This window comes from Bufo gargarizans, chromosome 6, assembly GCF_014858855.1.
Source record: "Bufo gargarizans isolate SCDJY-AF-19 chromosome 6, ASM1485885v1, whole genome shotgun sequence".
Lineage (NCBI taxonomy): Eukaryota > Metazoa > Chordata > Amphibia > Anura > Bufonidae > Bufo > Bufo gargarizans.
Window position 1 is genome coordinate 125,795,574 of NC_058085.1, and position 27,233 is coordinate 125,822,806.

Below are 27,233 nucleotides of genomic sequence, written 5' to 3' on the forward strand. Positions count from 1 at the left end.
CCCAGCATGCCACACCAACTCACCCAACTGCCCCACGCTCCCTCATATGCCGCCCACGTACCCTCCGCCAGGGAAGCCCTGAAAAGCCTGCTCACGGTACCTCCAAGATCTCCCACAGCATCCCCGGACACTCCAAACCGATGACCTTCGCCCCCGGCGCCAACTGCCGAAACCGCTCCCACTGCAAACGAGAAAGAGCATCCGCAATACCGTTAGAGACCCCTGGCACATGAACCGCCACCACCCAAACATTTAATGCCAAACAATGCAAAACCACATGCTGCAACAACCTAACCACCGGAGGGGACGAAGTCGTCAAGCTATTAATAGCCTGCACCACCCCCATGTTGTCACAATGAAACCTTATCTTTTTATTACGAAACCTATCCCCCCACAATTCAAATGCCAACACAATAGGGAAAAGCTCCAACAGTGCCACATTCCTAACCCAACCTCGCTCCCCCCACGACTCAGGCCAGCGGTCCGCACACCACTGCCCGTTACAATAGACCACGAAACCAACCCCCCCGCCGCATCAGAGAACAGATCAAAATCCACGCTATCCACCACATCCCCCAACACCAACGCCCTCCCGTTGAATTCCGCCAAAAACCTAGCCCACACCTCCAAATCCCCCCGCAGCTCACGCCTCAATCTAATAAAATGATGCGCAGCCGTCACCCCCGCGGTCGCAGCCGCTAACCGCCTACAAAAAATGCGCCCCATGGGCATAATGCGACACGCAAAGTTCAACTTCCCCAACAATCCCGCAAACGAATCTTAACCGACCTACTCGCCTTACCCACCTCCGCCCTCAAATCGCACAACTTATCCTCCGGCAACCTGCACTCCATCGCCACCGTATCCAACACAATCCCCCAAAAACTCAACTCCGTCATGGGCCCCACCGTCTTCCCCTCCGCCAGCGGCACCCCAAAGGACGCAAACACCGACTGTATCGTAGACAGCAACAACTGACACACCCGCGAACCCGCAGGGCCCAAACACAAAAAGTCATCCAAGTAGTGAATGACCGACTTACAACCCGAAACATCCACCACCACCCACTCCAAGAAGGAGCTGAAAGCCTCAAAATAGGCGCAAGACAAAGAACATCCCATTGGCAGACACCTATCCACGTAAAACTCCCCATCCCAATAACACCCCAATAGATGTAAGCTATCCGGGTGCACCGGGAGTAGCCGGAACGCCGCCTCAATGTCCGTCTTCGCCAGCAAAGCGCCCGGGCCCAACCGCCGCACCCACTCCACAGCCGCATCAAATGAGGTAGAGACCACTGAACACAGCTCCGGATCAATACCTTCATTGACCGACGCCCCCCTCGGAAATGACAAGTGGTGGATCAGCCGAAACTTGTTCGGCTCCTTCTTCGGCACCACCCCCAACGGCGAAACTTTAAAATCCTCAAACGGCGGGGACTCAAATGGTCCAACCATACGCCCCAACAACACCTCCTTCGCCAACTTCCCCATAAAAGGAGTCGGGCTGACCTCCGACAGGATACGAAACCCAAACTCAAAACCCTCTAACAATAACCGAGCCGCAGACCGAACCGGATACCTATTTAAAAACGGCTCCATCCTTCCCACCCGCACCGGCGTCACCCCCTTTTCCACCCGATTCCCCTCTCCTCGGCCTACCCCTCGAAAGCATCTGGACGCCCCATGGGCCCCCCCGCAAGAAGTGCACTCGTGCTTGAACTTGCACTTCGTTCCGAACTTGCAGTTCCCCTCATTAAACAGGAAGCACAGCCCCTTCGCCGCAGCCGTCGACAATCCGGACTGCAACGCCCCGCCACCTGTGTCCCCCCGAAAGGACTGCCCCTGCCGCCCCGGCGCCATCACCCGCATCCACAAACCAATATCTTTATGGTCCCACCGTATATTCGGGTGGACCGCCTTCCTCTGCCTAAAATGCTCATCATAGCGCAGCCAACCCATGCCCCCATACACCCGATACGCCTCCCCAATAGCATCCATATAACAAAAAAGCACGGAGCAGCACTCCGGCGCCTTTTCCCCAATGACACTCGCCAAAATGGCAAATGCCTGCAGCCAGTTAGCAAAGGTACGCGGAATCAGCCGATATCTGCGTTTCTCGTCCTCCTCCTTCCTCCCCTCATCCCGCCGCGCCCTATCCAACTGAAACCTCTCTAACGGCAACAAGGAAAAATTTCAATGTACTCCACTTTCCAAATCCGCTCCCTCACGTCCATCTTCAAATGCGCCCCCAGGGGGCCCTAAAAGCAGACATATACCTCCCGTTGCGCCGAATCATCCACCTTCCGCCGCTCATCCTCACCCCCAGCCTGCGTCTGCACCGACACCGACTCCCCCCCCCACCCGCACCTGCGAGTTGGCAACCCCGGAACCCCCTTGACCCGACACCCCGGTGCCCCCCCCCAACCCCCCAAGCCGGCAATGGGGACAAACCCGCACCCCTAAGCCCAGCAACCCAACCCGCCAAGCTCCCCAACAATTGACTCAGCCCCCCAACTAGCTCCCGCTGACTCCCTCCTGCCCCCACTCCCCCAGGGGCACTATCCACCACACACAAGGGTCCCCCAGAAGTCTTACCTGGCTGCCCGGGCGCTGTGAACCCCGCAGCCGTCACTCCTGCATCCAGCCGATCCCGTCTCAGCAAGGCCTCGTCCTCATGCGCCGACACCACAGAAGACCCGGATCCCTGCACCCCAGCGTCCACGGTCCTGGGTGTGCCTGATGAAGGTGACAAGCGCTCCTCCTCCTGCCACCTGCCAGCGCTCCTATCTGTGTCCCAAGGCCTGGGCCCCTGCCCGCCAGCAGACAGCCCAGCCCCGCACTCGCTCTGCAGCACACTCCCCCGCTGCGCCGGCACCTCATCCCCAGGTGAGGGGAGAGATCCAGAAGGTCCCGGTCCGGATCCTTCGCCGCTTGCTGGGGAGGGCGGGGGGGGGGTACCCCTGCCCTGTGCTGAGCTCCGCCGTACTGCAGGATTCCTCCCACGCCGGGAGGCTGCCCCAGGAGTGCGTGCCGAGCCTCCCCGGCGTGGAGGGTGCCTAGAGGGGCTCCCAATGCGGCGCCAAGCCCGTTGGGTTTCGCTCTGGCTAAGGCGCGCCGGTGGCCGTGCCCGCCGCGGCCGTCTGCCCTCCAGCGCTGAGCCGACTGTGCCCGCAGCCTCCCCACCAAGCAGGCCCATGACCTGCGCTTCTAACCACTCCGGTCCCCGTGATTTCTTTGCCTCCCGCAACCGGTTCAGGATAGCCTCCATTCCAGTCAGCGTGCACACCTCAGCTAGTTTCTCCTGCTCTAAAAAATGGCGCCTATTTTCCCTGCTTCGCTCCCCCCTTAAAAACCTAACGCTCCGCCCCACACCTAACCCAGCCCCCCTTCCAGACTTAACCTTTCCCTGCCCTAATTAAACTACCGTCCCCTCGTCCCCTAAACTTATCATGGCAGCCTCCCCTTAGGCTGTGCTCTAGTCCGGCTGTACCGGAATTCAGCTGACAAATAAATAATCAGTAAACACATATGAGGCAAGGATAAATTGCAAAATAGAAAGGATTTATTGACCACCATAAAAGCTAGAGAAACACCTTGTAAACTAGTGTCCTTGCATTTGAAGAAACAGGGAGAAGGGTGGAAGGTATATATTGGCAATGCAGTATAAAACAGGCTGTGTGACGACGCCATGTTATTTATGGGTTGCTTTGATTTCAGGCTCAGCGGACTCTTGTAGTAGCTGTAGGGAGAAGACGGAGGGTTGTCATTCTTCATTATACACAGTCACAGTTTATATTTTATTGTACACATACTGAGACCCAAGACAGCTATACAACCCATCTCTTCCAACAGAGTACTGGAAATCAAAAGTTGGGTGAGGGTCAAACATGGGCAATTCGGTTCTTGGAGGGGAGGGGTGTATAGTACCATGACCTAATACAGCGGAGGCTTAATTTTTATTTTTTGCTTTAGAATGTCTTCTACTACATGGGCACCCCTGTCATAGCTGCTCAATATTAAACACAGAGCCTTTATGTGAAAAATCCTTGTGATAAAGTTTAGACTGGACTAAGGGGGTTTTCTGCTTCCAGGAACTGTACCACTCCTGTCCAGGGTCTGTGTGCCGTATTGCAACTCAACAACACAGTCCATTGACAAGAGTGGTGCTGTTCCTAGGGATATTCCCAGATTTATTTTTTATTTTTATTTAGACTGCCCCCACCTTGTTAGCTATAAATTGTAAAGATATTTACATGTAGTGGTAGTGCTTGTAGTTGAGGAATATCCACCAGTTACAGGAATCCTGGAAAACAGACATATAGTTACCATAATGTACATGTAAAATATATAACATCATTTAACATATATTAACTATATAACAAATCGTCATATTTTTTCTAGACAAGGACTGAACGGCTAGAGTTTCAAAGACTACAAGGTCAGTCTGGCCATACACATGCAATGAGCCCAGATCTATCACTCTTGATATCTTCATTCACATACCTACTTGGTTCTTCTGAGCAAGAATATGTTCTAAGTTTGAAGAGGCAATGGATAATCTCGCCGACAACAAGAGAATGGGCAGCTGAAATCCAACATACCCTCTTCTGGTCTCCCAGACATATGCCCCAGGGAGGACCCCCATACACATTAGATGATTGGCTGGTTCAGCCAAAATTGGTGGGTTCGACATACACTTAAAGTATATGGCCAGGTTAAGGTGTATGGGATATATTCATAGATAGGAAAATGCTTGATGAGGATTGGTTGGTGATCAGGTAGAAGAGCATAAGTTCAAATGGAATGGCTAACATTATCAGGTGAGGCAAAATTGCCCTTCCTGCTCTATTGCCTTATAGATTGCTATTGTTAGTTTTAGTTGTGCATTTACTGTAGCTGGTTCTATTATAGATGTATCCAACCAGTTAGTTACTGGCATAATGGTAGCATCTCTCTGTATCTAAATTGAAGTAAAGAAACTATAATGTAGTATTATTATGCACATATGACCATGCACTGACTGTGGCCTTGTGATGAGTGGTGCCCCATGTTTTCAATGCAGACCCCAAATATGGTGGCCAGTATATAATATACGATCAATGACTTGCAAATAGCAGAAAATAATTGTTCCTGCAAGACTCACTTGCCGTCTTGTGAATCCAGCAGCTCTCTGTATTTGGCAATCTCTTGTTCCAGGCGGGTCTTCACATCTAATAGCATCTTGTATTCACTGCTCTGAAGTTCCAGCTGGCTCCTGATCTCTTGAAGCTCACACTGGACCTTGGCTATGACTTCCTGGAGTTGTGACAACTGTGCGCAGTAGCGTCCTTCTGTTTCTGCCAAGGAGGACTCTAGAGCTGCTTTCTGCATGAGAAAGACGGTTTATTATGGGAATTCCAGGCGAACAGAATACCGTTTTATAATGGCAATGCCTTCTAAGGATCACATTGTATACATTAACCAGTACAGTGTTCTTAAAAGGTCTACTTGTAGAATATGGAGTCCCTGCTGCTTCCATTCATAATTAAAGAGTAACTTTCCACACCAGGCATAAGTCTGGCCATTAAATAGCTGTCAGAGGAACAAGTGTTCTTTCCTGACTACCTTCATCTACAGCAAAAATAGCATGGGACTGCGTTAGCCCGAAAAATCTATCCCAAATAAATCATACACATGCAAGTACAGGGAGGTAAGCCATTGCCAAACACTTCCCATGAACAAAAGGATCAAGCGTTAAAAAGCCCCTGTACACATTACATTGTCAGCCTGTTGGCAGGTTTGGCCAATGTACATCTAATGTGTATAGCTAGTTTAGCCCTTAATAGAAATATTACATTTTCTGATATTGAGTCTAATCTTTGCCCTTCCCCCCCAACTAATTTTACATTGTGCCCCCTTGTTCTTACATAGAGTTTCCCATTAAAACACTTGCTCCCTGAATATTATTTAAACCTTTAACATATGTAAGGCATACATGCCAAGTTTAATAAATCGCCGGCCAGGAGTCCCGAGAGGCAACATTTTATTGGGCCAACAGCATGGCGGTGCTACACATAAAAAAAGTACACTGAGGGATAATATCCAGGAGATACTTGGAAGCTTCAGCAGCTTCCAGAAGATTTGCCAAGACTCCTGGACATTTTGGGAGAGTTGTGAAGAATGATGTAAAAGTTTAGATTCTATCCCACCTTCCTTTCTTTCCTCCAGGCTATACAAATTACCCTCCACCATTTCTGCAACCTGTCTTTTGACCTCTTCTTCTATTTTTATCTTTTTGTAGATGAAGCCTGCCCTTCACATCTATATGTGAACGGCAGCCCTTAACAGTTAATTGCCAGCCCGTAATAAGTAACATATAAAGGGGTCTGGTCAGCGGTGGTCTACCTGCTCAGGCTCCTGCCATTCAATAGAGCAAGGCCCGTGTTCTCACATTTGAATGAAGTAGCGGACATGTGTACCACTTCTGCACCTTGTTACTGTCTTTATTGGTCTAACAAAATGTCATCTTATGTATGGTTGTCCAGGTTCTATACACTGTGCATTCCTAGCCTGTTTGCAACTGTTATGTTAATATAATGTGCCTGTTTTACCAGCAGGCGGCAGCAAACATACCATTCTATTCTAACCGCCCTCTGGAGACAAGTGGGCTTGTCCTACTTGCTGCAGGAAGGGTGGGGACCAGTTAGAGTTAGTCTAGCTTATCGATAGACAGGGAAACGGTGTACAGGGGCATGTCTCTGTTGGAAGTGCCCACGCCAGTTAGAAGTTAGAGCAGCTTAAGCTCTGCTTGCCATGCCCACGCCAGCCAGAGCACCTTAATCTCTGCTGGCCATGGATACCAAAGCTTGAAGCCTCAGGAGCCAGGAGGAAAGTTTCCTGGCATAACCTAAAGTCACACTACAGAGAAGAAGTGCAGCATACAGAAGAAGCTGAGTTATACAGCCAGCCTGTCAGTACAGCAGAGTCAGAGAGAAACAGAGACATAGTGTTGAATGGAGTAGCAGCATATCTTCTTTCTATGTTAGATATTACAGAAGCATAAAATGAAGCTCCTGGGCCCCAATACAAAATCTATAATAGTACCCTTAACCTACAATGTGTTTTTTTTTTATAATAATGGTGTCTTTTTTATGTAGCATAGAGGCCATTTAACATTTTCAGGTTCCATTGCCAAGAGTGACCGCTACCTCTGCACCTCTATTGGTGTATTTTCCCATTAGCAGCCATAGGCTGTATTCATGTCTTCACCATAGTCAATTGTACCTATGGCTCTGTTCACTTACCATACTGAGTTGAGACTGCAGCTCTATCTCCAGACTCTGTAGAGTGTGTCTGAGGTTTGTGATTTCTGATTTAGAGGTTTGGACTTCTTGACTTCCAGTGACAACTTGTACTTGCAGTTCCTTGGTCTAAAACATACAATAATGTGAAAGAAGTGTATTAGTGACCTGACAGCTATGGGATAAACATAGAGATTCTAATAAAATATTTTAAAAGGTTGCTGCCTGCAGAGAACAAAAAGCAAGATATACAACTGCTATGGAATTAAAGTGATTATTCTTCAATTAAGGGCGCATTTAAACAGGGCAATAATAGGCTGAACCAGAGTTCAAAAGAACTTTCATTCCCAATCAATTGGCCCTTGAAACATGGCAGCTATCAGCCAACAACTATTCTGTCGGCTATCCGCATGTTTTACGTGAGCCTTAAAATCATAGTTTTCAGCAGCACATCTCTCTCTGGTTAAACAGGTAATATGCAAACAACATGAAGACCAAAAAAATCATAGTAGTCCCCATACAGTTTGGACCAGGCCATTTAAAAGCCCTCTAAACCAGTGCACCATACAATTCAGATTGGCTTTGCAGTTTTCCAAACTCACCTGGGCCAGGAACCTTTCTTCAGCTTCTTTTTGATATTTGTTAGCCACTTTTTCATAATCAGCTCTCATGTCAGCCAGGATCTCGCTCAGATCAATACCAGGAGCAGCGTTCATCTCCACATTGACATTTCCACTGACTTGGCCTTGCAGTCCCTTCATCTCCTATAACATAATTCCGTAAATTCCATAATTTGGTCTACTGGAATCCATAATCATTTACAAAAGTCTTTATCTCACCTCCTCATGGTTCTTCTTCAGGTAGGCCAGTTCTTCAGTTAAGCTTTCAATCTGGCTCTCAAGGTCAGCCCTGGATAAGGTTAGTTCATCGAGAACCCTGCGGAGACCATTGATATCAGCTTCCACGCTCTGGCGGAGAGCCAGTTCGTTCTCATACCTGCAAACAAACATTTTAGAGACTGAATACAGATATATGTAACTACTACTAGTTTTCTACTATATCAGAAAAAAGCTAAGAACTTAAGATGTCTGACACTGCTGAATCCAAACCCCTGATTGTGTGCAATTTTGTAACTTTGTTATTGAGCCCCATATACTTTGAACCCAAAGCTATCTACATTGGTAAGGAATACATGACCAATACTTACTTGATCCTGAAGTCATCAATAGTAAGTCTTGTGTTGTCGATGGCCAAGATCACTTTGTTATTATCAATATTGGCAGCAAGGATCTGTAGAGTTATCATACAATAATTTAGCGAATATCTGTTGTATCATTTGGTTATGCTACCCATATTGTATCACTGGTGTAACATTGTTGAGGTTGTAAATGAAATAAATAAGAGCATGACTTAAATGCATGTGGTTACATTAGAAGACATATTTTCAGCAGACAGCATACCCATACCTGACCCAATCAGATATGTTATCATTTCTAACAGTCTCTTGAAAGCCTTATATGATTATTCCTGGGTTATGCTGGTAATTTTTGATAGGACAACCAACAAATATATATTCCATAATTGCATGCAATGGAAGCAGTAATAAATGTGTTTCAAAAACAGATAAACAGTAAAATGACAGGAATGTTATGATTTTTCTTGGAAACATTAAATTCTCAGGGTGCTAGTTTATCTTGAGTGCCTTTAGGAAATGTTTCATGATCCGTCTGATTTTGTGCTACGTTATCAGAAAGCCTGAAGCCTGTTCTAATATTTCATGATATTTACTGATACATTTATAAAGAGTATTTCAAGAACATGTAATCCTTGGTACCCAGGATATATAACGTGACTATGCTGGGTGAGTACATGGAAGCTGTAGACAAGTCATAGTTAGAAGTTCCCTTATTCAGGGCAAAGGTTCAGTACCCTAGCCCTCTAATCTAAGCAACCTGGTCAAGTTGGGACAGTCTTGTTATCGACCCCTGGGCATCAAGAACCTAGTAAAGATACTGCATAAGCCTGCCCCCGCTACATCCTTGTACATTTACCCTCAGATCTTTTGTTCTCTCCTAATCAATGAAGTGTTAAGATAACTCTAACAATGTAAGTAACAACCCTGTGGCTCTTATTGGACCCAGTAGATACCAAGAATCCCAAGCCCTATCCCCTTGACTTAGTGTTGGGAACCTGCAAAGTCTCCACCTTTCCTCAAACATTGTACCTCAAGCAACCCAGTAAGGATCATATTGATCTAAGGGTCATTGATGCTCTATGAGATTGCTGGTGTGAACAAGGACAACAGTCCAATTTTCAGTTTGAGTTGAATTTGAGATGTACAATGCTCTCACAACGCATTGCAACAAGGTGTGTTTGATACCAATCTGCTCAAGCCATGGTTTCCCAATAGAGTCTTATTACTCTTGGAAGGTACGAAATCTTGTCTACCAAATTAGTCTGTGTTGCAGACTGTCTGTAGCTAATATCTACAGATGTGTGAACTCTTGTTTATATCCCATTAATATTAACAATTTAGGCAGTTTTTGAACTTCATTCCTGTTATATACTTGTAACATTGACACACAGCTCATGATACCAGGGATACCTGCTGTGTAGGTGATGCACAATTAGTCTGCAGTTACCCATATTCAGGAGGCTAAATGTAGCCCTAGACTGACCAAGTGTAGGAGGTATAGTGTGAAGTTGGTTATCTGGATATAATTAATACATTGTATATAAAGCAGAAAATACAACTGTTTAACATCTACAAGGACTAGATATTTTGAATTGAACTGGAGCCTTACCTTAGCACGAAGATCTTCGATTATCTTAAAGTATTGGCTATAGTCTGCTTCCTTTTTAACGGGACTCTGCTTATCATACCATTCCCGAATCTTCTTCTCCAGTTCTGCATTAGAATCTTCCAAGGCGCGCACTTTGTCCAGGTAGTTGGCCAAACGGTCATTTAGGTTCTGCATTGTCATCTTCTCATTGCCAGAAAGAAGACCCTCTCCAAATCCACCTTGGTTAAAGCCACCGCCAAAGCCGCCAGCTCCACCACCAAAGCCAGCTCCACCACCGAAGCCAGCACCACCACAGCCAACACCACCACTAAAGCCAACTCCGCTACCAAACCCAGCACCTGTTGCACCACCAAAACCAACTCCTGCTGCACCACCATAGCCACCATCAAAACCAGCACCTAAGTTGCCAGCACCACAATCTGCACCCTGGGAGCAACCTGCATTTTCACCAAACTTTCCCCCTGCTGCACTGGAACTATATTTAGAAAAAGAAACAGAATTCCTTGAGCCAACTCCCCTTCCACCGGCTACAGACCCAGTAGATGCCCTGTAAGAATTTGATGAAGACTGATGAGCCATGTCTACAAGTGGCAGATGATCTCAAACCAATATATTAGTCACTAATACAGCCTGTTCTAGTGCTGCAGGAGTATGTCCTGCACCCCACTAGTCTCCTTATAAATACTTTTCAATGGGTGTTACCTTTCAGAACCTAATTAGTCATTACGTGTCTGCCATAAGTGAAATACTTGCCAATAATGAATTGATTACACTCATCTTTTTTCAACATTGTTTTCCTTCTTGGATATAGTTGACACATAATTTTCACAGTTGATAGGTTTTTTCTATTGTTTATCTTCACAAACCTATAATTTAGGCAGGGTGTATTCATGTAGGTACATATCACACAATGACATCTCATTGAACTTTTTAGAAGGATCAGTCCACCCACATCACTCATTCAGTGCAGAATACCTGCAGTATGTGTCTAAAGTGTAGGTGCACTTCTAATGGACTTAAATACATGGACAAGATTGTCACCTATGCAGTAACATTGATGTAAAGGGCTTCTGTCAGCCCCACTAAAGTCCTTTTTGTTTTTTTTGGGCTACTTAAATTACATATACTACGATATATCAATATATAGTGCTCTTACTCATTTTCATTCAGCAGTTTCTTAAAAAAACCTGACTTTTATAATATGTAAATTATCTCTCTACCAGCAAGTAGGGCAGCTACTTGCTGGTAGCAGCCGCATCCTCCTTTCATAAAGACGCCCCTTCCTCATGTTGATTGACAGGGCCAGTGAACGCGCTCGTCCTCTGGCTAGCCCTGTCTGCGTCTAAAATCTGGCGCCTGCGCCGCACCGGTCTTCAGTCGGCACAGGAGTACTGAGAGGAGGACGCTCCTTCCTCAGTGCACCTGCGCCGGGGGAAGATGTGACTTTAGTGGGGTGACAGAAGCCCTTTAAGGGTAGTTAAATAGAGTATCATTGTCCTGAAAATGCAACAGCAAAATTCTGTTCTGAGTTTATGATAGGGAGAGGGGCAGGATATCCATCACTGCCAGAGCAGAAAGAGCCTACAAACAGTGCCTATCTTTCTGTGGTGGACTTCACACCTACGTTCATTATATGATCAGCCTATTGAGTTTAATAGGTATCACCATGTATTGCTTAATTTAACCAGCGAGACCATCCTGAGCAATGAGGACATCAAGCAGGCTCTGGTCTGGCCGTACTTATCTTAATCCCTGAGTCCTACCGGAAAAAGCTCAGAAGTTTGCAGTGGGGTTCTACCCAGAGCTGGGCCGATCACATGCGGTCGACCAATAGTACACGGGATTGGAGCTCTCCACCATCCAACAGCTGAAGGAACTCATCACCACAGAGCAGTTCTTATGGAATTGCCTGGAAGACCTCCAGCAGTACCACCTGTGACCAGAAGCCAAAGGGGTCCTCTACAACAGATGCCCTGGCCGACGAGTACACTAACAACAGGACTTCAGAGGCCCGGAAACCTGTCGGCTAGAGAAGGGGTAAGATACACTCTGCCCCTGCCCCTAGGCCCAAGTGGGCACCGGCCCCCGCTTCACTTTCCACATCGGTGGGGAAACACTGACTTTGCCACCTTTGTAAACTGCCAGGACACTTCAAGGCCATGTGTCCCCAGCGCCCGAGGAACCCATCCCAGTCATCGACCCGGAAACCGTCCACTGTGTTGTGTGTGGGTGGGGGTGGTGAGAGGTCCCTTCATAATTTTCAACCAGTCACCATGGGCCCTCGCCATGGGACTTAGAGACACCGGCGCTGAGATGACTCTGATACGGCCTGAACTGGTGGAACCCCATGATTTATTGCCCGGGAGATCCCTTACTGTCTACGGGATTGGATGCAGAGGATGCAGAGGAGGTCAGGGCAGTCCCAGAAGAAGTAGGGCTCCCCGGTGAAACATCCATTCAGGGTTCCTCCACAATCAGGGTGTGAGAGGGCCAGATTAGTCCATCTGGACTGGCGACTTGGTCGGAAGCCGAGGGGAAGCAGGCACTACCAGCGGTGGCAGCGGTCATAGCTGCTGTCACGCACAGCGGGAGTGCATGGGCCCTAGGGGGCCCTCAGGGGTCTGATGGTTTTCCCCCGTATATAATAATTATAGTGGATGGCACTCCTTATATGTAGCTGTCGATGCTCAGTGGAAAGAATCAGAAATAGGAATAAACCACGGCACTCGTTTTCAGATAATCAAACATAATTCATTTATTGTCCATCCCAGAATTGGATGGCCAGTTAGAAAAAGATCAAATTCTGGGATGGACAATAAATGAATTATCTCTGATTATCTGAAAACGAGTGCCGATGGCTTTCCCCCTTCCGACCAAGTGGCTGCCGAGTCAGATGGAGACAGGTCCCAGGGACCTGACAGAGAATGTGGCAGTCTCGTCCATTCTGGCCACGTCCAGTCAAGAGTTTCAGGCAGCGTTAGTGGCTGACGCCAACCTGACCACTCTCAAGGAGAAGGCAGCACAGCACCCTCGGACTCAGAGCGGAGGGTCTGTGACCAAGAACGGCTGTACCGGATCGCGGTCCAGCAGGGCTCACCGGATGCGTGGCCTAGGGACCGACGGCTAGTGGTACCCTATCAGTTCAGGACAGAGTTGTTGTGGGTTGCACATAAGATTCCGATGGCTGGACACCTAGGGATCGCTAAGACAAAGGCCAGATTAGCCCAGCATTTCTACTGGTCAAAGATGGGGCCCTATGTGGTTGCCTACTGGCGTTCATGTGACACCTGCCAGCGGGTGGGGAAGGCAGGGCGGCACCCCAAAGCACCACTGGTAATGCTGCCCATAATTGAAGAGCCTTTCAGGAGGGTGGTTGTGGATCAGCTTGGGGAAAAACTTTATATTGACGGTAGTAGACTACGCTAAACGGTACACGGAGGCGGTAGCCTTGTCATCCATTCAGGCCGACAAGGTGTCCACCGCCTTGCTGTAGATTTTCTCCAGAGTGGGCTTTCCGCAGGAAATTATGACCGACCGGGGGATCCAGTTCATGTCGCAATTGATGGAGTCCCTCTGTAGGCAAACACAGGTGGAACATCTGGTGACCAGCCCGTACCACCCACAGACCAACACCCTGTGCGAGCGGTTTAATGGGACCTTAAAGTAGATGCTTAAAGGGGTTATCCCATCATAATGATTACTGTTAAATCTGTTAATGATTTGACAGTGATCATTTTTGTAAATATATTTGATTAACCCATTCCCACAGTTTAGGAGAAAATTCATCCCCACTTACCTCATTGTTGTCATTCGGTCTCCCCTGGTTATGGCCACCGCTCTTCTCCGGAATCCCGGTGGCCGCGCTTGCGCAGAAGACTCCTTCTATTCTCCCGGTCGGGCCACTCGCTGTCCTGAACGCACACGCCGCCACGCATGCGTGATGGTGACTTCTTCCTGGCCAGAATAGTACAGAGCCGCGAACGCACATGCCGGCTATGTACTATACTGGCCAGGAATAAGTAACCATGGCGCGTGTGCGGCGCCGTGCGTGTTCAGTCTAGTGCTGGGCCCGGCCGGGAGAAGACTTCAATCAAAATGAAGCCTGCCTCTAGCCAGAATGCAGGAAGTGAACGGTGCTCTGGCAGCAGGTAAGTAAGAAAATGCAAAGTGGGATAACCCCATTAAGATGTTGGTCGACTCCCACAGGCGTGACTGGTAGCGGTACCTCCCACATCTGCTGTTTGTCTACCGAGAGGTCCCACAGGCCTCCACAGGGTACCCCCGCTTTCAGCATGTGTCGGGAACCTTGGCTCTGGTGAAAGAGGCCTGGGAGGGAGATGTAGCCACCCCCGGAGTGTCGGTCATCGAGTATGTCATGCGCTTCCAAAACAAGATGGAGGCCTTGTCGCAGTTGGTGCACGATAATATAGAGCAGGCCCAGGCCGACCAGAAGCGATGGTATGACCAGAACGCTTGTGAGAGGACCTACCAGGTGGGTCAAAAGGTATGGGTACTGGTCCCCGTACCTAAGGATAAGCTCCAGGCGGCCTGGGAAGGCACGTACCTCATGCATCAGCACCGTGATGTACCTGGTCGCCGTGGACCATGCCCGGGGAAGGCAGAAGGCCTTCCACGTGAACATGATCAAGGCACATCAGAACAGGGAGGCATGTGCCCTCCTTGTCTGCAACCTTCCAAAAGGAGAGAGGAGGAAACCCTCCTGGACATGCTTGCCCAGGTGAAGGCGGGTGGGTCCCTCGAGGATGTGGAGGTGGGCCAACAGCTCTTGAAGGACCAACGTTTCCAGCTATAGGCCAGCCTTTACCCCTTCCGGGATTTGTTCAGCAACAAGCCCGGAAGGACAGAGTTGGCCGTCCTTTACGTGGACACCAGGGATCACCCCCCAATCTGGCGTTCAGCATATTGGGTTTACCAGGAGATTGACAAGATGCTGAATCTGGGGGGCATCGCCTGTGGTCCTCGTCCCGAAGAAGGACCGGACCACCCGGTTCTGCGTGGACTACAGGGTACTCAACACTGTCTCGGTCACCGATGCGTACCCAATGCCATGCATCGATGACCTACGTCATCAGTTGGCCGGGGCCCAGTACCTGACCATCATGGATCTGAGCCAGAAGTATTAGCAGATTCCCCTGAGCCGTGAGGCGCAGGAACGATCTGCCTTTATTACCCCCTTTGGATTGTACAAGTCCACTATGATGCCGTTCGGCATGAAGAATGCCCCTGCCACTTTTCAGCGGATGTTCAACATGCTGCTTAAGGGACTTGAAGAGTACGCAGCCACGTACCTTGATAATAATATTGCCATCTTCAGTCCCACATGGGAGGATCACCTAGAGCACCTGACGCAGGTGCTAAGGCAGATCCACCAGGCAGGTTTGACCATCAAGCCGGAAAAGTGCCAGCTGGGCACAAGCGAGGTCCACTAACTGGGGCACCGGGGAGGCGGCGACCCTGAAGCCAGAGCCTGGAAAAGTAGATGCCATTGTATTCTGGCCCACACCCAGGACCAATAAACAGGTGATGTCCATTCACCACAAGAAGGGCCATGACCATGGCAACGTCGACGGGCTATCCTGGCAAGGAGAGGGTAAGGATGGGAGCACGGGGGAACCGAGGAATGTGCTGCCCCCTGACGCCATCAAAAAGGAGGAGGTGTGAGGAATATGGATTATTATTTGATGTCAGCCATGTTCCTTTGGCTGATCAGCTGTCAGATAGCAGAGGTAGTGAACTCCACAGGTGGGGCACTGCTTTAAAGCCTAGCCAAATGGCAGAGAACCTCTAGCATGCCACCATTGTTTACAATTTCTCACCTCTATTCAGCCAGCCAGGAACTCAGCTGATGGAACAGAAAAAAAAACTCTGCAGGGGGGCTAGGCCATTCCCCAGTACAATGAACATTATCAGACATCATGAAACCGGCGATTCATAAGGAATTATGAATCTCCCGTCTATCACAGACATAAACCAGGTGCATATTTGTGTTCCTGTGGCCACGATGAACAGGCCCGTGGTCATAGTTTGGTGGTGGGATGCCAGGGAGGGGATATATACATATCTCCCAACAGAAACCAAATATCAGTACCATGCTTAGACTCTACTGGTAGCCGGAACCCAGGCGGTCCCAGAACCACCTCCCTGTGACACTCTGGTCTGGAGCCATGATCCCAGCATAGGGGGAGTGGACCCCTCCCAGGGGCCGGGAGGGGAGAGGCCGGCTACAGGTTAAAAGGCTTGTGCCTGCAAGCGGGCGGGTCTTTCTTTGAAGGGTGGTCACATTGTGCCATGTGTTTAGAGGGACCTGCAACCAGCTGACATCACTGCTTCCCATGTGACTACAGTTAAGAACTCATCACAACCCAAAGGACTGCTGTACCTGGTAAACTGACTTTTGTTCTGCTTAACCCTGTTGTATCCTATATTCTGTATTTGTAACCTCAGACCACTGTATATATTTTCTGTGTGTATAGTGTTATTTCTAGTGAGCCCTTAAGGCAATTAAATACATAATTTAATCTTGTGCGATCTTGTATCTCGATCACGAATCCCCACGTCCATGTTTCAGCCTAGTTATACGCTACTGCAGGTTGGTTTCTCACCGTATATAATCCTGTTAGCGGACCGGGGTTATATCAAATGAGAAGCTGGTGGCAGTATACCCAGTCTGAGAAAGAGCTGTTTCACTGGGGCAGTGAAAAGACTCTCTCGGCTTGTTGCCTCTCTGTGCCCGCGTCGACAGGAGGTGTCTGGGTAAAGTATATCAAGTTGACGTTACCTGCTCCTCCAGAAGCTTTGGTAACCAGTGACCATACCGTATCTCGCTAACTCTATATAGTTGACGTCCAGCGGCAGCAAGGTGCGGTATTCGTCACAAAATAAAATGGGGAATAGTGGACATCCTTGTCGTTTTCCATTTGTCAGGGGCAATGGATTTGAGAGCATACCATTTCTCAATATATTGCTCGAGAGATTTTGATATAAGGCTTGGATGCCTCTTAAGATGGGGCTTGAGAAACAAAATTTCTCAAGAGTAGAGAACATACAGTCAGGTCCATAAATATTGGGACATTAACACTATTCTAATGTTTTTGGCTCTATACAGCACCACAATGGATTTGAAATGAAACGAACAAGATGTCAGCTTTAATTTGAGGGTATTTACATCCAAATCAGGTAAACGGTGTAGGAATTACAACAGTTTGCATATGTGCCTCCCACTTGCTAATGGACCAAAAGTAATGGTACAATTGGCTTCTCAGCTGTTCCATGGCCAGGTGTAAAGGTCCAGAGTTCATTTCAAGTGTGCCATTTGCATTTGGAATCTGTTGCTGTCAACTCTCAAGATGAGATCCAATGAGCTGTCACTATCAGTGAAGCAAGTCATCATTAGGCTGAAAAAATAAAATAAAATAAGAGAGATAGCAAAAACATTAGGCGTGGCCAAAACAACAGTTTGGAACATTTTTAAAAAGTAGGAATGCATCGGTGAGCTCAGCACACCAAAAGACCCGGAAGACCATGGAAAGCACCTGCGGTGGATGACCGAAGAATTATTTTCCTGGTAAAGAAAACACCCTTCACAACAGTTGGCCAGATCAAGAATGCTCTTCAGGAGGTAGGAGTATGTGTGTCAAAGTCAACAATCAAACAATCTGTGAATACAGAGGGTTCACCACAAGATGTAAACCATTGGTGAGCCTCAAAAACAGGAAGGCCAGATTAGAGTTTGCCAAACGACCTCTAAAAAAGCCTTCACAGTTCTGGAACAACATCCTATGGACAGATGAGACCAAGATCAACCTGTACCAGAGTCATGGGAAGAGAAGAGTATGGAGATGGAAAGAAACTGCTCATGATCCTAAGCATACTACCTCATTAGTGAAGTATGGTGGTGGTAGTGTCATGGCGTGGGCATGTATGGCTGCCAATGGAACTAGTTCTCTTGTATTTATTGATGCTGTGACTACTGACAAAAGCAGCAGGATGAATTCTGAAGTGTTTCGGGAAATATTATCTGCTCATATTCAGCCAAATGCTTCAGAACTCATTGGACGGCGCATCACAGTGCAGATTGACAATGACCAAAGCATACTGCAAAAGCAACCAAAGAGTTTTTTAAGGGAAAGAAGTGGAATGTTATGCAATGGCCAAGTCAATCACCTGACCTGAATCCGATTGAGCATGCATTTCACTTGCTGAAGACAGAACTGAAGGGAAAATGCCCCAAGAACAAGCAGGAACTGAAGACAGTTGCAGTAGAGGCCTGGCAGATCATCACCAAGGATGAAACCAAGCATCTGGTGATGTCTATGCGTTCCAAACTTCAGGTTGTAATTGACTGCAAAGGATTTGCAACCAAGTATTAAAAAGTGAAAGTTTGATTTATGATTATTATTATGTTCCATTACTTTTAGCCCCTTTACAAGTGGGAGGCACATATGCAAACTGTTGTAATTCCTACACAGTTCACCTGATTTGGATGTAAATACCCTCAAATTAAAGCTGACAGTCTGCAGTTAAAGCACATCTTGTTTGTTTAATTTCAAATCCATTGTCATGATGTATAGAGCCAAAAATGTTACAATTGTGTTGATGTCCCAATATTTATGGACCTGACTGTATGTCCCCAGTGTATTCTATCAAACGCTCTTCTCTGCATCCAATGAAAGGAGCAGAGAAGGCATTTTTTCAATTTTAATCCACTTAAGGATGTTTATAAGTCTGCGGGTACCATCAGAGGCTTGTCTATTAGTGACAAAGCCTACTTGGTCCGGTTTTGCTAAACGGGGGATGATGTTCGATAGTCTTGAAGAGATGATTTTCACGTATAGTTTAATATCCGAATTAATGAGAGATATTCGGCGATAGTTAGTTACCATAGAAGGGATCTTTGTCTTGTTTGGGAATAGTGATTATAGTTATCTGTGTCATTTCTTTAGGGAAATATCTGGTTGATAATGCTTGGTTAAATACTTATTGGAGATTTGGTGTTAGTGATTCTGAAAAACTTTTTATAGTATTCATTAGAGAAGCCGTCGGGACCTGGGGTTTTATTGATTTCTTGTTTAGATAAAGGGGTGTTAAGTATCTCGAGACATTGGGTTTTTGGGTAGTTTTACAGAGTTGAGAAAGTGTTGTGTATCTACTAAGTTTGGTTGTTTGACGGATTGGTCCTCTCTGAGATTATATAATAGTCACTAAAATAGTTTGTAATTAGGGATGAGCGAACTCGAACTGTATAGTTCGGGTTCGTACCGAATTTTGGGGTGTCCGTGACACGGACCCGAACCCGGACATTTTCGTAAAAGTCCGGGTTTGGTGTTCGTCGCTTTCTTGGCGCTTTTGTGACGCTTTCTTGGCGCTTTTTGAAAGGCTGCAAAACAGCCAATCAACAAGCGTCATACTACTTGCCCCAAGAGGCCGTCACAGCCATGCCTACTATTGGCATGGCTGTGATTGGCCAGAGCACCATGTGACCCAGCCTCTATTTAAGCTGGAGTCACATAGCGCCGCCCGTCACTCTGCTCTGATTAGCGTAGGGAGAGGTTGCGGCTGCGACAGTAGGGCGAGATTAGGCAGATTAACTCCTCCAAAGGACTTGATTAATCGATCGATCTGCAGCTGTGCATCATTGAGCTGCTGAAATTCAATTGCTCACTGTTTTTAGGCTGCCCAGACCGTTTGTCAGTCACTTTTTTCTGGGGTGATCGGCGGCCATTTTGTGTCTTGTGCGGTGCTGCGACCAAGTGCATCCAAGCTGCGACCAAGTGCATTTAACCCTCAATGGTGTGGTTGTTTTTTGGCTAAAGCCTACATCAGGGTGAAGCTGTCACACCAAGTGCATTTAACCAGCAATAGTCTGTTTATTTTTTGGCCATATACTACATCAGGGGCAAGCTGCGCCTGTCACCAAGTGCATTTAACCCTCAATGGTGTGGTTGTTTTTTGGCTAAAGCCTACATCAGGGTGAAGCTGTCACACCAAGTGCATTTAACCAGCAATAGTCTGTTAATTTTTTGGCCATATACTAAATCAGGGGCAAGCTGCGCCCGTCACCAAGTGCATTTAACCCTCAGTAGTGTGGTTGGTCAAGCTGTCACACCAAGTGCATTTAACCAGCAATAGTCTGTTCATTTTTTGGCCATATACTACATCAGGGGCAAGCTGCGCCCGTCACCAAGTGCATTTAACCCTCAGTAGTGTGGTTGGTCAAGCTGTCACACAAAGTGCATTTAACCAGCAATAGTGTGGTTATTTTTTGGCCATATCCCAGTCTAATTCTGTCACTAAATCCATACCGGTCACCCAGCGCCTAAATACTAGGCCTCAAATTTATATCCCGCTAAATCTGTCGTTACCGCTGTACTGTTGTGGCTGGGCAAGTTATTTAGTGTCCGTCAAAGCACATTTTTTGTTCTGGGTTGAAATACAATTCCCAATTTAGCAATTTCATAATTTAGTGGTTTCTGCTATATCAGAGCTATTTGAAATCTATCCCTAAAAGGGTATATAATATTCAAGGTGCACATAGGGTCATTCAGAATAGCTTCACACACACGCTACTGTGCATTTCCAAGTCTAATTCTGTTAGTAAATCCATACCGGTCACCCAGCGCCTAAATACTAGGCCTCAAATTTATATCCCGCTAAATCTGTCGTTACCGCTGTACTGTTGTGGCTGGGCAAGTTATTTAGTGTCCGTTAAAGCACATTTTTTGTTCAGGGTTGAAATACAATTCCCAATTTAGCAATTTCATAATTTAGTGGTTTCTGCTATATCAGAGCTATTTGAAATCTATCCCTAAAAGGGTATATAATATTCAAGGTGCACATAGGGTCATTCAGAATAACTTCACACACACGCTACTGTGCATTTCCAAGTCTAATTCTGTCACTAAATCCATACCGGTCACCCAGCGCCTAAATACTAGGCCTCAAATTTATATCCCGCTGAATTTGAATACAATACATTGGGCCAAATAATATTTTTGTTGTTGTGGTGAACCATAACAATGAGGAAAACATCTAGTAAGGGACGCGGACGTGGACATGGTCGTGGTGGTGTTAGTGGACCCTCTGGTGCTGGGAGAGGACGTGGCCGTTCTGCCACATCCACACGTCCTAGTGTACCAACTACCTCAGGTCCCAGTAGCCGCCAGAATTTACAGCGATATATGGTGGGGCCCAATGCCGTTCTAAGGATGGTAAGGCCTGAGCAGGTACAGGCATTAGTCAATTGGGTGGCCGACAGTGGATCCAGCACATTCACATTATCTCCCACCCAGTCTTCTGCAGAAAGCGCACAGATGGCGCCTGAAAACCAACCCCATCAGTCTGTCACATCACCCCCATGCATATCAGGGAAACTGTCTGAGCCTCAAGTTATGCAGCAGTCTCTTATGCTGTTTGAAGACTCTGCTGGCAGGGTTTCCCAAGGGCATCCACCTAGCCCTTCCCCAGCGGTGGAAGACATAGACTGCACTGACTCACAACCACTTATGTTTCCTGATGATGAGGACATGGGAATACCACCTCAGCATGTCTCTGATGATGACGAAACACAGGTGCCAACTGCTGCGTCTTTCTGCAGTGTGCAGACTGAACAGGAGGTCAGGGATCAAGACTGGGTGGAAGACGATGCAGGGGACGATGAGGTCCTAGACCCCACATGGAATGAAGGTCGTGCCACTGACTTTCACAGTTCGGAGGAAGAGGCAGTGGTGAGACCGAGCCAACAGCGTAGCAAAAGAGGGAGCAGTGGGCAAAAGCAGAACACCCGCCGCCAAGAGACTCCGCCTGCTACTGACCGCCGCCATCTGGGACCGAGCACCCCAAAGGCAGCTTCAAGGAGTTCCTTGGCATGGCACTTCTTCAAACAATGTGCTGACGACAAGACCCGAGTGGTTTGCACGCTGTGCCATCAGAGCCTGAAGCGAGGCATTAACGTTCTGAACCTGAGCACAACCTGCATGACCAGGCACCTGCATGCAAAGCATGAACTGCAGTGGAGTAAACACCTTAAAACCAAGGAAGTCACTCAGGCTCCCCCTGCTACCTCTTCTGCTGCTGCCGCCTCGGCCTCTTCTGCTGCTGCCGCCTCGGCCTCTTCCTCCGTCTCTGGAGGAACGTTGGCACCTGCCGCCCAGCAAACAGGGGATGTACCACCAACACCACCACCACCTCCGTCACCAAGCGTCTCAACCATGTCACACGGCAGCGTTCAGCTCTCCATCTCACAAACATTTGAGAGAAAGCGTAAATTCCCACCTAGCCACCCTCGATCCCTGGCCCTGAATGCCAGCATTTCTAAACTACTGGCCTATGAAATGCTGTCATTTAGGCTAGTGGACACAGACAGCTTCAAACAGCTCATGTCGCTTGCTGTCCCACAGTATGTTGTTCCCAGCCGCCACTACTTCTCCAAGAGAGCCGTGCCTTCCCTGCACAACCAAGTATCCGATAAAATCAAGTGTGCACTGCGCAACACCATCTGTAGCAAGGTCCACCTAACCACAGATACGTGGACCAGTAAGCACGGCCAGGGACGCTATATCTCCCTAACTGCACACTGGGTAAATGTAGTGGCAGCTGGGCCCCAGGCGGAGAGCTGTTTGGCGCACGTCCTTCCGCCGCCAAGGATCGCAGGGCAACATTCTTTGCCTCCTGTTGCCACCTCCTCCTTCTCGGCTTCCTCCTCCTCTTATTCCACCTGCTCATCCAGTCAGCCACACACCTTCACCACCAACTTCAGCACAGCCCGGGGTAAACGTCAGCAGGCCATTCTGAAACTCATATGTTTGGGGGACAGGCCCCACACCGCACAGGAGTTGTGGCGGGGTATAGAACAACAGACCGACGAGTGGTTGCTGCCGGTGAGCCTCAAGCCCGGCCTGGTGGTGTGTGATAATGGGCGAAATCTCGTTGCAGCTCTGGGACTAGCCAATTTGACGCACATCCCTTGCTTGGCGCATGTGCTGAATTTGGTGGTGCAGAAGTTCATTCACAACTACCCCGACATGTCAGAGCTGCTGCATAAAGTGCGGGCCGTCTGTTCGCGCTTCCGGCGTTCACATCCTGCTGCTGCTCGCCTGTCTGCGCTACAGCGTAACTTCGGCCTTCCCGCTCACCGCCTCATATGCGACGTGCCCACCAGGTGGAACTCCACCTTGCACATGCTGGACAGACTGTGCAAGCAGCAGCAGGCCATAGTGGAGTTTCAGCTGCAGCACGCACGGGTCAATCGCACTACAGAACAGCACCACTTCACCACCAATGACTGGGCCTCCATGCGAGACCTGTGTGCCCTGTTGCGCTGTTTCGAGTACTCCACCAACATGGCCAGTGGCGATGACGCCGTTATCAGCGTTACAATACCACTTCTATGTCTCCTTGAGAAAACACTTAGGGCGATGATGGAAGAGGAGGTGGCCCAGGAGGAGGAGGAGGAGGAGGAAGAGGGGTCATTTTTAGCACTTTCAGGCCAGTCTCTTCGAAGTGACTCAGAGGGAGGTTTTTGGCAACAGCAGAGGCCAGGTACAAATGTGGCCAGCCAGGGCCCACTACTGGAGGACGAGGAGGACGAGGTGGAGGAGGATGAGGATGAAGCATGGTCACAGCGGGGTGGCACCCAACGCACTGGTGCGTGGCTGGGGGGAAAGGCAGGACGATGACGATACGCCTCCCACAGAGGACAGCTTGTCCTTACCCCTGGGCAGCCTGGCACACATGAGCGACTACATGCTGCAGTGCCTGCGCAACGACAGCAGAGTTGCCCACATTTTAACCTGTGCGGACTACTGGGTTGCCACCCTGCTGGATCCACGCTACAAAAACAATGTGCCCACCTTACTTCCTACACTGGAGCGTGATAGGAAGATGCGCGAGTACAAGCGCACGTTGGTAGACGCGCTACTGAGAGCATTCCCAAATGTCACAGGGGAACAAGTGGAAGCCCAAGGCCAAGGCAGAGGAGGAGCAAGAGGTCGCCAAGGCAGCTGTGTCACGGCCAGCTCCTCTGAGGGCAGGGTTAGCATGGCAGAGATGTGGAAAACTTTTGTCAACACGCCACAGCTAACTGCACCACCACCTGATACGCAACGTGTTAGCAGGAGGCAACATTTCACTAACATGGTGGAACAGTACATGTGCACACCCCTCCATGTACTGACTGATGGTTCGGCCCCATTCAACTTCTGGGTCTCTAAATTGTCCACGTGGCCAGAGCTAGCCTTTTATGCCTTGGAGGTGCTGGCCTGCCCGGCGGCCAGCGTTTTGTCTGAACGTGTATTCAGCACGGCAGGGGGCGTCATTACAGACAAACGCAGCCGCCTGTCTACAGCCAATGTGGACAAACTGACGTTCATAAAAATGAACCAGGCATGGATCCCACAGGACCTGTCCGTCCCTTGTCCAGATTAGACATTAACTACCTCCCCTTAACCATATATTATTGGACTCCAGGGCACTTCCTCATTCAATCCTATTTTTATTTTCATTTTACCATTATATTGCGAGGCTACCCAAAGTTGAATGAACCTCTCCTCTGTCTGGGTGCCAGGGCCTAAATATATGCCAATGGACTGTTCCAATGTTGGGTGACGTGAAGCCTGATTCTCTGCTATGACATGCAGACTAATTCTCTGCTGACATGAAGCCAGATCCTCTGTTACGGTACCTCTCTCCTCTGCCTGGGTGCTGGGCCTAAATATCTGACAATGGACTGTTGCAGTGGTGGCTGACGTGAAGCCTCATTCTCTGCTATGACATGCAGACTAATTCTCTGCTGACATGAAGCCAGATTGTCTGTTACGGGACCTCTCTCCTCTGCCTGGGTGCTGGGCCTAAATTTATGAAAATGGACTCTTACAGTGGTGGGTGACGTGAAGCCTGATTCTCTGCTATGACATGAAGACTGATTCTCTGCTATGACATGAAGACTGATTCTCTGCTGACATGAAGCCAGATTGTCTGTTACGGGACCTCTCTCCTCTGCCTGGGTGCTGGGCCTAAATTTATGAAAATGGACTCTTACAGTGGTGGGTGACGTGAAGCCTGATTCTCTGCTATGACATGAAGACTGATTCTCTGCTGACATGAAGCCAGATTGTCTGTTACGGGACCTCTCTCCTCTGCCTGGGTGCTGGGCCTAAATTTATGAAAATGGACTCTTACAGTGGTGGCTGACGTGAAGCCTGATTCTCTGCTATGACATGCAGACTAATTATCTGCTGACATGAAGCCAGATTGTCTGTTACGGGACCTCTCTCCTCTGCCTGGGTGCCGGGGCCTAAATATCTGAGAATGGACTGTTCCAGTGGTGGGTGACGGGAAGCCAGATTCTCTGCTATGGGACCTCTCTCCAATTGATTTTGGTTAATTTTTATTTATTTAATTTTTATTTTAATTCATTTCCCTATCCACATTTGTTTGCAGGGGATTTACCTACATGTTGCTGCCTTTTGCAGCACTCTAGCCCTTTCCTGGGCTGTTTTACAGCCGTTTTAGTGCCGAAAAGTTCGGGTCCCCATTGACTTCAATGGGGTTCGGGTTCGGGACGAAGTTCGGATCGGGTTCGGATCCCGAACCCGAACATTTTTGGGAAGTTCGGCCGAACTTCTCGAACCTGAACATCCAGGTGTTCGCTCAACTCTATTTGTAATGTGTTGAGAGTTCAGTAGTTTACTCTTGTTTTTGTGTTTATCAGGTGTGCAATTTTGGTTTTAGTTTTCTGATTTTTAACGGGATTTGCCATAAAGGAAGAGGCTTTATTGTTTTGGCTATAGTATTGTAGTTTGAGTTTCGTTATATAATGTTCATAATCGTCTAGTATTATTAAGCGAATCTCGTCTCTCGGTTTTGTTTATATTGGATTGTTATGTGTTATGTATTCTTTTAGTCTTCTCTGTTTCTCTTTCTTGTAATTAGTGCCATATTTTATTAAAAGGCTTCTAATGTATGCCTTATGTGCATTCCATAGTGGAAATCTATTTATTTCGGGGCTATCATTTATTGTAAAATGTTGTTTAATTTACAAACTCGAATAAGAAATCTTCCCCCACTATCTCTAAACATGCTAATCTCTTCAAATGCTATAGTATCTCTGATAGCTATGCTGCCTCCTGCCTTTTCAGAGGATGAGCAAGAGTAATGTGGGGATATTTTTTATGCTTAAATCTAACAGTATCATCAGCTAACAGATGTGTCTCTTGAATACAGACGATGTCCGCACCATTAGATCTTGCTTCTTTCCAAAGGGATATGTGTTTGTATGGGTGATTAAGTCCCTTTACATTTAGTGAGAGAGTCTTAATAGTCATATTGGGTGTGTAGTTGAAGCTAAGGCCCCTTTCACACGGGCGAGTTTTCCACGCGGGTGCAATGCGTGAAGTGAACGCATTGCACCTGCACTGAATCCGGACCCATTCATTTCTATGGGGCTGTGCACATGAGCGGTAATATTCACGCATCACTAGTGCGTTGCGTGAAAATCGCAGCAAGCTCTATTTTGTGCGTTTTTCACGCAACGCAGGCCCCATAGAAGTGAATGGGACTGCGTGAAAATCGCAAGCATCCGCAAGCAAGTGCGGATGCTGTGCGATTTTCACGCACGGTTTCTAAAAGACGATCGGGATGGGGACCCGATCATTATTATTTTCCCTTATAACATGCTCATCACATAGTCTGTCACAAGATCCATCACCATGGTAAAAGATCATGTGATGGACCATTTGATGAGCGCAGTGACGTCATCAAATGTCCTATTCCGCAAAGAAGAAGACAGAAGAGATGCCGGCTGCGCGATCAAGTGGATTAAGGTGAGTTAAAATATTTATTTATTTATTTATTTTAACCCCTCCAGCCCTATTGTACTATGCATTCTGAAAATAATACAATCTACACAACCTTGAACCCAAACCTGAACTTCTGTGAAGAAGTTCGGGTCTTGGTACCACATTCAGTGTTTTATCACGCGCGCGCAAAACGCATTGCACCCGCGCGATAAAAACTGAACAACAGAACGCAATCCTTGTCAAAACTGACTGCAATTGCATACCTACTCACGTGGGTTTGCCGCAATGCATCCCGACCTTCTCTGGACACGCTTGTGCGAAAGAGGCCTAACA

At 47.9% G+C, this 27,233-nt stretch overlaps 1 protein-coding gene across 2 annotated transcripts; it reads right to left on the reverse strand.

Moving 5' to 3' along the window:
• Positions 1–3,700: 3,700 nt before the first annotated feature.
• On the reverse strand, positions 3,701–27,206 carry LOC122941219 (keratin, type I cytoskeletal 13-like). Of its 2 annotated transcripts, XM_044298286.1 has the most exons (9): positions 27,172–27,206; positions 10,087–10,633; positions 8,490–8,572; positions 8,122–8,278; positions 7,885–8,046; positions 7,286–7,411; positions 5,146–5,366; positions 4,256–4,305; positions 3,701–3,741 (listed from the first exon to the last, which is right to left on the reverse strand). In XM_044298286.1, exons 1-9 carry the CDS (start codon positions 27,189–27,191, stop codon positions 3,722–3,724), a joined length of 1,386 nt encoding a protein of 461 aa, XP_044154221.1. In that variant the 5' UTR covers positions 27,192–27,206; the 3' UTR covers positions 3,701–3,721. The 2 variants fall into 2 exon arrangements, with proteins under 2 accessions (XP_044154221.1, XP_044154220.1); XM_044298285.1 differs by lacking the exon at positions 27,172–27,206 and having other exon boundaries at positions 10,087–10,818.
• Positions 27,207–27,233: the final 27 nt, after the last annotated feature.